We start from the raw sequence: 16259 nt of genomic DNA, 5'->3' as shown, positions 1-16259 counted from the left end.
TCTTGCTAGGAAGACCACACAAAAGGGGCAGATTTCCTTAGCTCCATTTTTCTTACTTTTGCCCTACCTGGGCAGGCACTCAGGCCCTGCTTGTCCTCATAATCAGCCTTGAGAAGGCTGGTACTGGCTAAGGGCAGAAGAGCAAACGGGGTGCCTGCATCAAAACCACCTGGCCAGGGTTCTTTTCCCAGCCTCCAGACTAGAAGACAACTGGGATTCGAATCTAAATGGGCAGCAGTTACATTCAGAAAGATATTGGAGATGTATCTTCAAAGGACCTAGAAAGTGGTCTCAAATCTATGATGAGGCATAGTTCTGATGTTACAACAAAATCCAGTGAAGACCATCCAAATTCTTGAAGCAATTCTATGAATTATATCAGAAATTGCCAATATGGGTCCTAACATCCTGGAAAATGCTGTGATGGTGGGTATGATCTATGCTTCACGAAGTATTCATGACGTTAGGAAGAAATTACAAAAGGTAGGAAAGAGTGTGGACATGGCCCTCTCAGTTGGGGGACATTGTTTTACAGTGTGAAACAACCATGAGCTTAGGAAGAGTCAACCCCCCCCCCCCATATCTTCCAAGAAGAAAGGACTTTGGGAATCAAAGCACTAGTTGGGGAAACAAGGATAAGGTTTTAGAAGATCTTCAATGCAGGCCCAGAGAGACGGCTCAGTGGTTAAGAGCACTGACTGTTCCCCCCTGAAGTTGGAGTCATAGCACCCACCTAGTAGCTCACAATCACTCGTATCTCAGCGAATCTGATGGCAACTTCTGGCTTCCATGGGCACCAGGCAGCACGTGATACACAGACAGACATGCAGACAAAACAGCTACACACACACACATACACAACAACATTTAAAACAGTTTTGGAGATCTTCAGTGAGCCTATTGTAAAGTCAATCATGGTAGGGTGTGTGTGAAGAAGAAAAATGAAATCCCTGAGTGCCTAGAAACCTAGGTAACACACAAATTCCTCTATATTCCAAGTTCCCAGGTACCATCAAATACGGCCAAACAAACTTGTTTTTCCAGAAGACCACCAGTAACATCTACAGTTTCCTCTAGAACATTCCTGGTAACTCATTCTGGAAGAAGTATCTGCCAAGTATGGCCTAGTGAGGTTCCAACTGAGATAAATCCTGAGGTTTGTGCATCCGAGGAGCTAAGGGCCATTAGCACAGAAGTAAAATAAACTGGTAATTTAAATTTTATTGAAACAGTATTTATGAAGTTATTTTCAGAACTGTGACTTACTGGTAGCTTATCCACACATTGCCAATAGTATTACTAATGGAGAAGCCCCATTCTCATAAATACATTTATATAGGACCTCAAGGCAGTTCTTGATGTTTTGCAAACTGTATACTAGGCTCCTCTTTTCCAGTACAGTCTGGTGAACCACATTCCCTGATATAGCTCATGTTTTTATTATTGGAATTGGAGGATCCTTTTCATTTTTAAGTGACAGGACCCAGACTCAGCAATTTACAACTCTTAACTGCATACCTGCCAGTACTTTGGAAGCTTAGGTGGAGTGAGCATGGGCTGGTTTTAGAATTCAGTGATCTTTAGAGAGGTGCTGGGTCAAGATGTGCCAATTTTCTTTCTAAATGTGTGTGTTTGTGCGTGTGTACACTGATGCCTGCAGGAGGTCAGAAGAACCTATGAATCCCCTGAAGTTACAGGCTGTTGTCAGCTGAGAGCCAGACTGTTGGAAACTGTGTCCTCTAGAAGGGCCGCAGAAGCTCTTGACCTCTGGACCATTTGTCTACAATAAGAATTAAAGCCCTCATATTGAAAGTGGACATGTCACAGCAGGATGTCAATGACTTTCTGGAAACTAGAAACTAGAAGATTTTAAAGCATTTACTGCAAGACCCAAATCTATCAGCAGACTTAGAAATTCTTGGGTTTCCTTTTGCTATCTGGAAAAAGAAGTCTGCTTGGAAATCAGCAACAGACAGACAAATGGACAAACCATTACAATTCTCAGGCAACTGAAGGTATTCCTAGGCATAGCAGATTACTGTAAAATTTGATCCCAAATTTTGATCTCACAGCTAAACCTTTTATGAAGTTTTAAATGAACCCAGGAATATTTATGGATTTTTTGAACCTTTAAGAATTGCGTTAACATCTGCTCCTGCTACAGAAATTACAAGCTTGCCAAAGTCTTTCCAGTTATATGTTCATAAAAGAGGTAGAGTCCGGTTGGGAGTTCTCACTCTGATGATTAGAGATGAACCTAAAATTGTAGCCTATTTGTCTAAGTAAATGGAAAATAATGGGGAATGATGGGGAGAGGAAGAGGGTAGGGAACTTTGTAACGGACACTTTAGAAAGGACTCTGCACTTAAACAAAGTGGTTTGTTTGTTCTGAGTTAGTCTACACACAGCCATCTTAATACTGTGTTTGTTCTGAGTTAACGTTACATTCCATTGGCCTAGGGAGTGCAGAGCTTTTATCTGACACCAGGGGACATTAGTCAGACTAAGCATTGTTGGGTGCCGAGGTTCAGAAGTCAAACAATGGGGAAGCACAGATAGCAGTCTTTGGAATTCAGTCGTGAAAAGGTGGGGAATAAAGAATAAGCTTGAACACTAATAATTAACTTTGTTTGCTTGACTAGAAAACTTCTGGTTGAGATGGCGTCTTAAAGTGGCTTCTTTGGCGTGGTGGTATTCCTTGGTGGCTTGAGTTACAGCACGAGCTTTGTCGTTCCAGTGAGAGAGGACGCTGTGTGTGAAAAGTCCAATGAAATGGACTGTTTCGTGTCAACAAAATATTTCGACTAGATCCAGCCAGGGCACCACCGAGTCGAGTCGTGGTCCTCCCACCGTCCTAGAGTGGAGCCGGAAGCTACTGGGCTGGAACACTGGGGGGCCATGTGACTGACCCTGCGGCCAGGGCGAGAGGACGTAGGGTCGTCGGGTTCGAGCGGGGTCAGAACGGCAACCTTGGGACACTGCAGCAGCGCGTCTGGCAGGAACACAGAACCGGTCCACGCCTCGGAGCTGGGAGAACTAGAAGCGGGTGCGTGGCGAAAGCTACCGTTCTCGGGCATGGGAGGGGGTGACGCTGAAGCAGTTTCGTGCTTATCCTGGAACGCTCTATGTAGCTCTGGCTGACGTGAGACTCCCTAACATCCTTCTGCCTCAGCATCCCGAGTGCTGGGATTACAAACGTGATCCAACACGCCTGGCATCTGTCGGTTTTATTTTTGTTGTGGTTTTGTTTGGAGAGGGTTTCGTGACGCCCATATTGGCCTCAATCCTTTAGTGGAGGATACCTTTGATTTGAACCAAACGCCTAGCTCATAGGCTGGCGCTACCACACATGGCTTCTGCTGCATGTTTAAGTAGTTTCCACTGCAAATAAACAGAATATTTGGGTAGATAATCCGAGGAAGATGGATAGACGTAGATGGCTTTAAGAGGCATGCGCGGTGGGGCCTGAGGTGATGGCGCATGCCTTTAATTCCAACATTCGGGAGGCAGAGGCAGATGAATATCTGTGAGTTCGAGGCCAACCTGGTATGCAGGAGCTAGTTCCAGGACAGTCTCCATAGCTACCGAGAATCCCTGTCTCGAAAAACCAAAAACAGAAGGGGGAAAAAACAAGCGACCATCGAGAGCACAGAGACCCGAAAGCTGGAGCTTGTTTGTCTTATTTAGGGAATAACAAGGCCGCCGTGGTATTTTGAGAGCAGTGAATAAAATTGTCAGAAAGGATAAGTGTGTGGAAAACGAAAAGGTGGGCATTTTGTTGTGTGAGGAACTTGGTCTTGGCGTGAAAGATATAATCCGACATGTTTTAAAGCGTTTGTAATTGGAAATCCATAATAGGAATAGATGGGAGGACGGGCGGAAATGAAATCAAGAATAATTCAAAGTTGGATGCAATGAAAAATCTACACCTGAGCATGGTGGCTAATTTCTATAGTCCTAGCACTTGGGATACTGAAGTAAGAGGATTACCATTACTGACTGCAGAATGAGACTCTTGGAAGAAAGAGAAAAATTGGTGGGAAGTCTGTTGTGGTGGTTGTGGCTAGGTGGAGCCCACAGCATTCGCTTCTGAATCAGATGCACACAAGCAAGAGAAAAGGGAAGAATAAATTCAAAATTTTGGGTCTGTGGATTAAAAAAATTTTTTTTTAATTTCTTTTTTTGGACAGAAGATTTAAGATCTTGTGTAAATTCCCCAACTCTCCATGTCAAGTTTTATCTGTAGTATAAGGTTAGAAATATTTCTTAGGAGATTGAATTAGCAAGTGAAAAGCAGGTGGAGCAACTCTGTTGTTGGCTTTATTATGCTGGGACATGACATGTGGCTGGTCATTAATAAGAAGAAAAGAGATTTAAGGGGTTTTTCATGTAAGAGCGAGATTTCTAAGAGCCCAAGAACAAACAAACAAGCCAAAGTATTATAAGTGTGAGAAACTGAAAGTAGTTCACTAAAGCATAAGAGAAGTTTAGACCATATTAAATGTCTTGAGCTTGATCTTAATGGTGATGGCCCATGTTTATACGCAACAGTCACAGGGGAGGTGTGCTTCATTCCCTCCTTAGGAAGATCACAAGTGCAATGTGGGAAATTGGTTGGTGTCAGGAAGAGAGCAGTGGTTCTCAACCTTCCTAACGCTGCGATTCTGTAAGGCAGTTCCTTATGTTGTGGTGATCCCGAACCATAAAACCATTTCCATTGCTTCTTCATAGCTGTAATTTTGCTATTGATTGAATTGTAATGTAAGTATTTTGGAGATAGAAGTTTGCCAAAGGGGTCACGACCCCCAGATTAAGAATTGCTGCTTTGGAGTATTCCAAGTAAGAGACCATGTCATCAAGAAGTACAAGAGAGATGTGTTTGAGGGATATGAAGCTGTAGAAGCAAAAGAACATGGGACTGACTGCTGCAGAGACTCAATAGCTAGGAGCACTAGCCAATCTTCTAGAAGACCCGGAATCAAATCCCCACACCCACACGGCAGCTCAACTGTTGGTAACTCGGATTTTAAGAGATCTACACCCTCTTCTGGCTCTCTTCAGGCACTCTTGTGATGCACAGACATGCATGCAGGCAAAGCATCCATACACAATTTTTTACAGGAACTTGATTAATTATACACATAAAATATGAAAGGAGGAGGAGGAGGGAATGGTCAGTTTTCTGTCTTTAATCTCAAGGTAGCTGGGCCCTCCCAAAGGCAGGTAAAGCTACTATATTGTGTATTGTGCTGTTATATTTAAACACATTTCAATATAATTACTTATCTACTTAATATATTTCATCTAATTATTATATTTAATTACTAATCACATTTGATTAATTAGATTGATTAAGAGTCACCACTAATTTATGTGTTATGCTTGTACTAGAGTTTTTACTACCTTTAAAAAGAGATTTGACTTCTAAATTGTCTATGTATGTGTCTATGTATGTCTTGGTTTGGACTGTTGTCCTTGGAAACAAGAAAGGTACTCAGATTTCTTGGTGCTGAAGTTGTCAGTGTTGTGAGCCCCCCAGCAAGGATTCAGGGAGCCTCGATGGTACCCTCTGCAAGAGCAGGCTGCACTCCTAAGCACAGAACCATCTCTTCAGTCCCTTATTAGTTATTTAAAGAAATAGGACCATTTTTCATATTAGTTTTGGTTAGTAGATATCTAAAAAGAGATTTATTTTTTAAAAAATGAAAGTAGAAGGGGACTGTTTGGGAACAGGATCATGGGAGTGGGGTGGCAAGTGATTGAGATACATGTGTATGACGTGCCATAATGAAATCCATTGTGCATAGTTAATAAATGCTAATTTTAAAAAGAATAGAGAAAAAGGTCAAAGGTTTATTATAAGGATTGACTCATGATTGTGGCAGCTATCAAGTCCCAATATCTTCAGGGGAATTAAGCTAACAATAAAACAGCAAATGATTTCATTCTAGTGCAGCCAAAGACCTGTGAACTGCAAACGTTGATTATTTAGTTCAAATCTAAAGACAAGAGACTTAGCACCCAGAGGAACTGAAGTCTCAGTCCAGACCTAAAGGCAGAAGTATCTGAGTTCAAAAGCTGCTAGAGAGGAAGTCTTATCCCCTTACATGGGAGAGAGGATCAGTCTTTCTATTCTCAGACCTTCAGCTGACTGGGCAAGGCCCAGTGCATTATGAAGGACAATCTTTTACTCCTGTCTGCAGTCTATTAATTTACATACTAAATCTCATCCCAAAAGACAGAAACATCCAAAGTAATGTTTGACCAAATGTCTTCACACTGTTTCTCCCAGAATTGACTACCACAATACCAAACTACATTTTCTGGCTAATAATCATCACTTTCTTGGACTTTTTCAAACCTCTACTAACAGGACATGGTGATGCAAGCCCTGCAAATTCTTGTTACTTGAAAAGTTGAAATAGAGAGGGTTTTTTCAGTACAGGCATATGAGTCTACACTGAGTAACCTAGCAAGACCACATCACAAACAAAAGAATAATATGCTTAGCTTTTAAATTTAATTATTTTTTAACTTGAATTTATCTTAAAAAAAGAAAATAAACTTTCTCATTATACATACCAATCCAAGTTCCCATTCCCTCTTCTCCTCCCATCCCTTCCACATACTCCTCACCCCACCCTCCATCCCCTCCCCAGAGAGGGTAAGGCACATTGCTTTGGGGAAGATCCAAGGCCCTCCCTACTATATCTAGGCTGAATAAGGTATCCCTCCAAAGAGTATAGGTTCCCACAAAGCCAGTACAAACAGTAGGGATAAATTCTGGTGCTACTGCCAGTGACCCCTATTTATTAATGCAGGATCCCATTATATAGCCTGGGTTGGCCTCAAAACATGCAAACCTTCTGCCTTAGCTTCTGGAATGTTGGGATATAGACCTGAAGTACCAACTCTGGTTTTAGATGTTTGATGTTTTGTTTTTAATGCACCAATTTCATGTTTTCTTTAGTCGTGTCTCCTTAGCCTAGAACAATAACCTCCCAGAATCTGCTTTATGTTTTGGGGAAATTGGATCCATGTCTGTTGTAGATGGACTAGACTTCTGGATTTCTCAGGAAGTTTCCTCAGCAAATTTATGATAAATAATACTTATTAAAAGTGTTCCATAGGTGATAGGGTACTTGGTGTTGGTATCTTACTATGGATGCTGCTGAGTTTGATCATTTGGTTATATTTGCAGCTGCCAGATACTTTTATTTCCCTTCATTAATACAGTGTGGTGGTTAATGCTGAGAACATTCTGTTCTTCCTTCTTTTGCTCCAGTGGTTTTAGCATTCATTTGTGGTTCTCAACTGAATCGTTTGTTTTTGAGAGTTTAAAAATGGCGATTTTTTTTTTTTTAAGCCAGGTCTTGGTAGCATGCATCTTTAATCCTAGCACTTGGGAGGCAGACACAGGCAGATCTCTGTGAGTTTGAGGCTATTCTAGTCTACAGAGGAAATCAAGGACCGACTCCAAAGCTATACTGAGAACCCTGTCTCAAAAAAAACAAACAAGAACCAGTGTTTTTTTTTTTTTCAGATCTCCACTATTGCTAGATTATGTGGTATCCTATAAAGTTTCTTCACTTTGCTTATTTTAAAGAAAACAACTCTAAAGAAAGCTCATTTTGCTGTTCTTACTACTAGCATTGTTGTTTCTGAACTCTTGTGTCCTTAGGAGTGCCCCTGAGGATACAGTCCACAGAAAGTTCTCCAGAACAAAGTGCCTGCAGCAAAGGATGGCACTGGCCTTGGTGAGTGTGTGTTCATGTGCATTCTTATTTTGAAAAAGTTCTTTGAGTTTTCAACATGTTCTGATCATATTCTGTTCCACACATACCTCTTCCCAGATCCACCCTAGCAAGCGTGCATACTCTTTGGCTCCCCTGAGTCTGAAGGAGGAGCTTCAGGTAATGAGGGGATCATTGCTGTTCATGGAATCAGGTGTGACCTTGGGGGTCCTAGCAGACTAAATTTAGTGACTTGCCACTCAGCCCAGTGAGAGAGGTGAGTGGTAGGGAGATAACAGGATTTATTACTTAGCATGTCCATATTGGGAGGAACCAGGAAGACAGTGCCCTAAGCCCCATCTTAGGACCCTGACAAGAGCTTCAGGATTAAATGGAAAAGGGCAAAATCTGAGAAGAAGAGGGACAAATAGCATACATAGTCCTTGTCAGTCTGTCTTGGACAAATTGATCAGTCATTGTTTCATGCTGGTTCTGTAAGGTCCTGAAAACTCCCAGCGGAGTCACTACTGCTGAGGCAGCCAGTACTGGTGCCTGTGGATCCCATCTCATGGGTGATCTGTCTGCAAAGTTCTTGGGCTCTTAGTGATATTAGCCTGAAAGGGGGACTAGAGGCTGTGCGTTGTAGCTTAGGACTTTAATCCCAGCACTCAGTGGCAGGTAGATCTCTGTGAGGTCAGCGTGATTTACATACCAAATTCCAGGCCAGCCAGAGTTACATAGTGAGATGCTGTGTCAGAAGAAAGAAGAGTGGGGGTATTATCAAGACTAGGTAAATTAGGGACTATCAAGCTTTGTGTGCCAGTTGTCAGAGAGACACTGCTTAAATGATTAGGATATATATGCAGAGCTAAGTAGAAATCTGACTCCAAGTTTAAGGTAGCAAAAAAGATGATAGTTGCAGATCCAAGTCTGTGCTTTAAGCCACTGTTAAAACTACTGTGCTTGGGAACAGGGATTCAAAGTTCAAGGAAACAGAAAAGGCCTTGGGCAGGAGCCGTTGAGCAAACAGTTCAGGCAGCTGCGCTATGAGGAAAGCACTGGACCTCGAGAGGTTTTACGCCGACTCAGGGAGCTCTGCAGACAGTGGCTGCAGCCTGAGACCCGCAGCAAGGAGCAGATCCTGGAGCTGCTGGTGCTGGAGCAGTTCCTGACCATCCTGCCAAGCGATCTGCTGGTCCAGGTGCTCGAGCACCACCCAGAGACTGGGGAGGACCTGGTGGGAATACTGGAAGATTTGCAGCGGGACCGTGGAGAAGCAGTACAACGGAAGGTAAGGGGTACAGGTGTCCTTTTGCAGGAAAGTAAGTGAGCCCCCAGGTCAAATAGGTGGACATGAACACAGCAGTGGGGGGGTCACTACTCACTGCTGGTCAGTTTTGGCCTCATCTCTCCCTTGCCATCCCATGGTGTGAGGAGGCCCTCCATTCCTAACTCTTAAGTTTCTCTTTGTTCTCTTTTCTAACCCTGAGGTGGCTTTTTGTAAACCAGCTTTCTAATTATCTGTACTTACCTCTAGGACCCAACCCAAGGAAACAGACAGACTGTGCTGGTTGGAGGGCCGGCCCCTCACAAAGAAGCACAGGAGCAGCTGGTCCTACCTGAGCATGAGCTGCAGAAGCCCGAGGAAGAGGAGGGTAAGGACTAAATGGCACCTTTTACATGTGAGTTATGGTAGCCTTGCAGTACCCTCTGCCTTGGCACTCTTAGCTTTTTGTGTTTTGATTTTATCAGATGTGTTGTGGTACAATTTATATATATAATCCACACTGTAGCCTCACTATTAGTCAGTGAGGTTTTTGTACATACAATAAACTTAGTACCACAGTCAGGATTTAAAAGACCAACCACTCTATAAACAAATTTGAATAAACAACACACCAAGGAGAAGTGGATCTGGACCAGGACCTACCTTCTCTTCTTACCCGAGACAGTGGATCTCAGGATCTCAGGCACAAATTTCCTTATGCACTTTCTTCTTCAAATTACTATAAATGCAAGTAATGAGGGTGGTTAGTTGGTCTGGGTTTTTTTGTTTGGTTTTGTTGGTGTTGTTGGGTTTGGTTTTGTTTTTTGGTTCTCCTTTGCAACTGTTCTTTTGCTTATATTTTTCTTTCTAGTCTGATACAACCCTTATCTCTCTCCCCCATTTAGTGTCATGTCGTGTGTGTGTGTGTGTGTGTGTGTGTGTGTGTGTGTGTGTAGACAGAGTCTTCCTCTGTAGCCCTGGTTGATCTCAACTGCAATTATGTAGACTAGGCTGGTCTTGAAATCTCCACAGTGTCTTCTCCATAGTGTCCCTCTGTTCTTTTCTGTTGCTTAAATATAAATGTATTGTTTTCTCTTCCTAAAAGCCTTAGTGAACTGGGCACTTTATTTTTTCATATATGAAAACTGGCCATGTTGAGAAGAAGAGCAGCAGAATTCAGCAAACCCCCAAGTTCAGTAGCAAGTTGTTCCTGCCTCCCACACACAGGCACTTCTGTCATGCCCCATTTCATTTCCCATTTCCTCCTAGGTCCTCTCTCCTGGGTCTGTCCTGCCTCATTCATTCTGTTCCCCACTTTTCTAACTCCCTGCTCTCCCTTTATCCTTCCTCTGAATCTGGGTCAGTGCCCCACGTGTGCTGTCATGGTACATTAAATTGTTGTTTCTGGCTTACTTCTCTTTCCAGAGTTAAAGGGCAGGGTTTGTACTGTGCTCTGAATCTGTTACAGCCCCTACCCTTGAGTAAACCGTATCTACTAGTGTCTGGCTGTTCTTATTTCTAAATCTGACTTTCTGTGTTCTTCCCGTACATGTGTAAGTTAAAGAACCTCTGTTCCCCTCTTGGAGGGAATACTTCATGTTTCAACACATGATGTTTTTGCGAGTTCATTATTCTCAAGGTCTTGTGGTCCCAGTGCTGTTGATTTACTGATAAGGACTTACACTGCTTTCCTAAGGTTACATTCTGCTCAGTGGTCAACTGTCGCTATGCCAACATATTTTCATTTTTCAACCTACCATCCCTTTTTAATGTGATTGTCCTTGGGTGACTTAGTTTTATGGTTTTATGCTTTTTTGTTCCCCATGTAACAAATCATGATCAAGTATATGCATTCATGCTTAGTTGCTTCTGTGTCTGTGATTTATATCACATAATAAAATTTAGAACATTTCACCTCCCACTACAACCCCTGTTCCCCCCAAGCCAATCATAGTTAACAATTTCTTGGATGTCAAGCTGAATATGCTGGCACATGAATGTAATCTCAGGTCTTGAAAGGTTGAGGGAAGAGGCTTTGAGGCTTTGTGTTAGGCCAGGTTGTTCTGCATATTAAACCTTTTCTCAAGAAAAACCAAAAATCAAAACCACAGATTCTTGTGACTCGTTCCATAAATATATTTTAAATAACCATAAGCAAAGTTTTTTTTGTTTGTTTGTTGTGGATTTTTTGGTTTTTGTTTTGTTTTTTTACTTTGTGGGGACTGAAGAGATGGCTCAGCTGCTAAGAGCACTGACTGCTCTAATTAGAGGACCTAGTTTCAGTTCCTAGCACCCACACTGCAGCTCACAAAATTCTGTAGCTCCAGTTCCAGGAAACCAGACACCCCTTATGGTTGTCATGGGCACTACATGCATGTGGAGCACATGTATGTAAAACATTCATTCATACACGTAAAATGTTTTATTTTCTTTTAAATTTGTACACATGGCTTGATTTAAATATTTTTTCCTATTTGCATATTTCTTTTCCTGAGCACCAAAAATGAAATAAGTAGTGATGTGTATATATATATTTAATGTTTTAGGTACGGAAATGTGGAATGAGAATGGGAAGCTCATTGTAGTGGCAGACTCTTTTGGAAGAATACAATCATGTTACACAACGTCTGAACACATCCAGGCCCTCTGTATGGACTTAAGCTTGGAAAAGCAACCTGCCATGCCCCAGGAGAATACTAGCAGCCAGTGCTTGGAAACTGAGGAGGGACATGCCCAGCCCTCAGACCTGATTGAACATGAAAGGGCATATGCAGGAGAAAAGTCTTGTGAATCTACAGTGTACCAGAGCTCTGTTCCTACTGAACACCCGGAAATCCTCTCTAGAGAGAAAGGTCACCCCTGCCATGAGTGTGGGAAAATCTTTCAGAGGAGTTCTCACCTCGTCCGACATCAGAAAATCCATCTTGGTGAGAAGCCTTTCAAGTGCAAAGAGTGTGGAAAAGTCTTTAGCCAGAATGCAGGTCTTTTGGAGCATCTCAGAATCCATACTGGAGAAAAACCCTATCGGTGTATCTATTGTGGAAAGAACTTTAGGCGAAATTCTCATCTTAATCGACACCAAAAAATTCATGGTCAGGAGGAGCCCAGTCAATGCAAGGACTGTGGAAAAACCTTTAGTAAGGCCCTACTCCTCAGACACCATCAGAAAATCCATGGTCGCTTCAAAAGACATCATTGTAATGAGTGTGGGAAAGCCTTCAGTTTGACTTCCGACCTTATTCGACATCACAGGATTCACACTGGAGAAAAACCTTTCAAATGTAAAGTGTGTCAGAAAGCCTTCCGTCTAAACTCACACCTCGACCAGCATGTCAGAATCCACAATGAAGAAAAACCCTACCAGTGTAGTGAGTGCAAAGAAGCCTTCAGGCAGAAGTCGGGTCTCTTTCAGCATCAGAGACATCACCACAAAAAGAAACTGGCTTAATGAGGTTCTCCGCCTGAGATATCGGAATGTTACATTGACAAGCAAACAGTGCTTTGTAAAATCACCATGGCATCAATTCTTGGAGGCTAAATTGAAAACCATTTGCCTCCATTGCTTCTTTCTTCTTTGTTTTACTTAAAGCCATAATTAGACTATAATAATTTTACTTTAGATTATAGGAGCAAAGTTAAAAGTTCTTCACTAAAGGATGTCACAGAGCTTTTAATGTGATAAGTACATGATTATCTCTAAGTAATAGTCTTGTGTATGAATGAAATCTTTTAAATCAGCAAGTAAAGTGCCTACAGATTTATACAGAATGGGAGCGAGCTGATATTTTTGCAAGTACTATAGCAACAGGTTCCTGTAAAATGAAACTAATGAGGATTGGGGAGATGGCTCCGTGACTGAGCCAGTTGCTATGCAAGTGTAAGGACAGTGCTTTGGGTCTCCAGCATTCATGTAGAGGTCAAACGGGTATGCGGCCCACCTGTGCTCCCACCCCTCAGGAGGCAGAAATCAGATCTTTAGAGCAAGCTGACTGCCCATCCTAGCTCTATCAACAAACTCTGGATTCAGGTGGGAGAATTTGGTGACCAGTTGGTAGAATGATCAAGGCAGACTCCAGTGTTAATCTAAGTGCACATGTATACCCACACATGTAAACATCACACACAAAAATAATCCCAAGGGGCTGGAGTGATGACTCAGCAGTTAACACACACTGCTCTTGCAGAGAATCCATCCATTTTCAGTTCCTAGCACCTAGAGAGCAGTTCACAACCACCTGTAACTCCAGTTCTGGGGATTTGATGCCCTCTTATGTACGCTGTTGTACACAAATGGTCCACATAAGCTCACACAAGTACACACATACACAAATTAAAAAATCGTCAAAAAAATTAAGCCCAAAATAAACATAATAATGCTTATATGTACACATTCTCAAAAGTCTAACATGGGTTAGCTAAACCTTTTTTCTACTGGTTTTACCCACACACGGTCCTTATATCCACTTTACCAGTGAACTATCAATGAATGCAACTTCAGAAAGCAAAGAGAATTTTTTTCTGTTTAACTGTGGAGCCTACCCCTCATGGATTAGCTCATGTTATTTTACATTTCCTACCTGTTTTAACCACAGTATCAAGTTAAGTTATAAATCAAAGTTTTCTTTAAACTATGCAAGAGACTGAGTCATTTAAATGAATTGTGTTGAATTAATCTAAGCAGCAGCTTTCTTACATGGCAACTCCAGTGCCATTAGCGTGACCGCTTGGAAACACTTTAATGAATGTCCCTTGGGGGAAAATGACTTTTTCCCTTTAATACCAATGATGCAAATTTTAAATGATATTTATTTTTGAAATAATTTTGATTATTAAAATAAAATCCGGTTGGAGAGATGATCATGGCCATTATGTCATACTGATGCTAGTGATGTAGAGTAAGCTTGGAGTCTTCCCTGGCACGTTGCCAGGATGGTGAACATTGCTTGGGATAGCACAGGGTGTAGTTCTCCCAGAAAGGCCTCTTGAGTTATGCCACTCTGGGAGGACAAGTGGACCTTTGTAACGATTACAGTTTGGTTTCACTACACTTGGTTTACAAATATGTTCCTTGTCCAATAGAAAAGTCTGGGGTCAAAGATGATTCATACTTTCACTACAGTCTGAATCTCTGACCTTTTGGCTCCATCATCATAGTCCATGCCATCGGCTTTTAAGGCCATATGACTGCTGCAGTTGCTCCTATCACGTGCCTAGTGGGGACAAAAGGAGGGTAAAAAGAGGTTCTGCCTGGCTCAGTCAGCCCTTGTTGAGCAGCTTTCCCCAAATTTGCTTAGCATGTGTGTCTTAGGCCACAACTTCGACAAAGGAAGCAGGAGACGGTCATGTTTTGTGCAGAGCTAACAACATGGCTAAAGGGATGAAAGGAAGGTGGATGTCACAACCGCACCCAGCAGCAGTCCTTGGCCTGTTCCCTACTTAGAGCAAGCGACTAGGAGCAGCTTACCGTCTTCTATAGGGACACCAAATGTGTAAGAGATGGGTGTAGCGTTTTGAAACACTGAAAACCTTCATTAAAGTCAGTTCTGTTGCTTATGAGCTAAAACTATTTTTTCTTCTGCCTTTACGGACAAAATTAATTTGATGTTCTGGGTACTTTTCCCAAATAATTTGAGGACTATACTAAGATCAATACCTAAACAGTTCCATGGTAAAATTTAAAACTGATTTATTTCAGTTTAGTAAGGAAGCATATAGATAGGATTATCTTGTTCTGATGGAAAAATTTTTAAATTGGAAACCCTGTATACTCAGAATTACTTGGTTATTTGGTCTAAGCTACTCTTTGGATAGTATCCTGCCTTTAATATCCAAATAAAGTGTAATAGAAGATGGGGTGTCTCTACCTCTCAGTTCTCCCATTTGTAGAAGGTAAATCAGTTATATGATTAGCCACTACAGAATGAATATGAGCAAATAGGAGAGGGGTAAGTAACTGGTTGTCATTTTTATAAATTCATAATTCGCTTATCTTCTGCCTCAGCTCCCTCCCCCCACCCCCAGTGCTGAAACTAAAGGTTTGTACCATCATGCCCACCACTTAGGTTTGTGATAGAAGTTTGTATTGTGTTTTCCTAGTAATTTTTAAAGATAATGTCTTTTTTAAATTATGTGTCATGGGGTGAGGGTGGGCAGAGGTGTCCATGTAGTCCAGAGTTGTTAGATCTCCCTGGGAGCTAGAGTTAAAAGGAGTGAACTGCCCAATGTGGGTGCTGGGAATTGAACTCTGGTGTTCTAGAAGAGCAGTATGTTCTGCTAAGTTATCTTTCCAACACTATTATAATAGTAATATAATACAACCAAAAAACAACCTTGAAGTTGATACTGTGTTGCATAGGTGACTGAAGCAGGGGACCACAAGTTCAAATCCAGCCTGAGCTACATGTTTATAAGACCCTATCTCAAAACACAAGCGCTAAGGATACATCTCAGTGGTAGAGCATTTGTATAGCATGTGCATGGGCCTGGGTTACTCATGTCCGTACAAACACCTGCATGTAGGTATTTGTCACATTTGTGCTATTCCTAAACCTCAGAAGAAAGCTAGCTATCCTTCTGCAAATAGAACCTGTTTTAGAACACGCTTTATATTTCTACTGTTGAACATTCTTTTCCATGTTGATTAATCATTTGCCACTGGTTGTGTGAAAGTGATAATCTTTTTCTGGCTTTTCTGTTAACATCTTCTTTTACTCCTAAACAGCATGGTCCTTAAAAGTTAAAGAACTATCAAATTTTTTTAAGTGTACATTACTTTTTGTCAGTTTGTGTGTGTCATATTTACCCAACAAATATATTTAAAACAATGTAAAAAACATAATTTAAATATTGATAATATAAAGAGAATACTTTCTTACGGAAATAGCGATATTGACAGTACTTTAACAGTCTGTAAAGAGTTATAAAGTTTCAGAGTAATTTTTGAATAAAGTTCAAGCTTTAAAAAGAATTTAAAGATTTTGAATGGTGTTTCCTATAGCGTTACTTAGAAGGAATATAGCCTAAATCTACATTAATGAGGATATAGTCAGTATGCATTGTAACCTTTACAATGGAATACCATTGGGATGTTTATATACTAAGCTTAAGGCTGGGAGAGGCTCAGTTGGGAAAATGCCTATGACACGAGCATTTGAACCTGAGTTCAGACTGCCGGAACCCATGTAAACCGGTAGAGATAGTAGCACACAGCTGTAATACCGTTGGGGACATGGGGATTCCTGGAGCTTGCTGGTCCGTCA

General features: G+C 41.6%; 1 protein-coding gene across 2 annotated transcripts; it reads left to right on the top strand.

Moving 5' to 3' along the window:
• The first annotated feature begins 2887 nt into the window (after positions 1 to 2887).
• Zscan26 (zinc finger and SCAN domain containing 26) lies at positions 2888 to 15967 on the top strand. 2 transcript variants are annotated; one of them, XM_048460671.3, is made up of 6 exons: positions 2888 to 3046; positions 7682 to 7757; positions 7854 to 7913; positions 8707 to 9024; positions 9271 to 9388; positions 11547 to 15967. In XM_048460671.3, the coding sequence occupies exons 2-6, from the start codon at positions 7743 to 7745 to the stop codon at positions 12446 to 12448; spliced, it is 1413 nt and encodes a 470-aa protein (XP_048316628.1). In that variant the 5' UTR covers positions 2888 to 3046; positions 7682 to 7742; the 3' UTR covers positions 12449 to 15967. The 2 variants fall into 2 exon arrangements, with proteins under 2 accessions (XP_048316628.1, XP_085555406.1); XM_085699280.2 differs by lacking the exons at positions 7854 to 7913; positions 8707 to 9024.
• Positions 15968 to 16259: the final 292 nt, after the last annotated feature.

Source organism: Myodes glareolus, chromosome 14 (assembly GCF_982192425.1).
Source record: "Myodes glareolus chromosome 14, mMyoGla1.1, whole genome shotgun sequence".
In the NCBI taxonomy this organism is placed as follows: Eukaryota; Metazoa; Chordata; class Mammalia; order Rodentia; family Cricetidae; genus Myodes; species Myodes glareolus.
Note: the sequence above shows the minus strand (reverse complement) of the source record. Positions and strands in the feature narration are given on the sequence as shown.

Coding starts and splice junctions, on each gene's coding strand:
- Zscan26 (XM_048460671.3), top strand. Junction 7,914..8,706: donor GTCTGAAGGAGGAGCTTCAG/GTAATGAGGGGA, acceptor GCTTGGGAACAG/GGATTCAAAGTTCAAGGAAA. Junction 9,025..9,270: donor GAGAAGCAGTACAACGGAAG/GTAAGGGGTACA, acceptor ACTTACCTCTAG/GACCCAACCCAAGGAAACAG.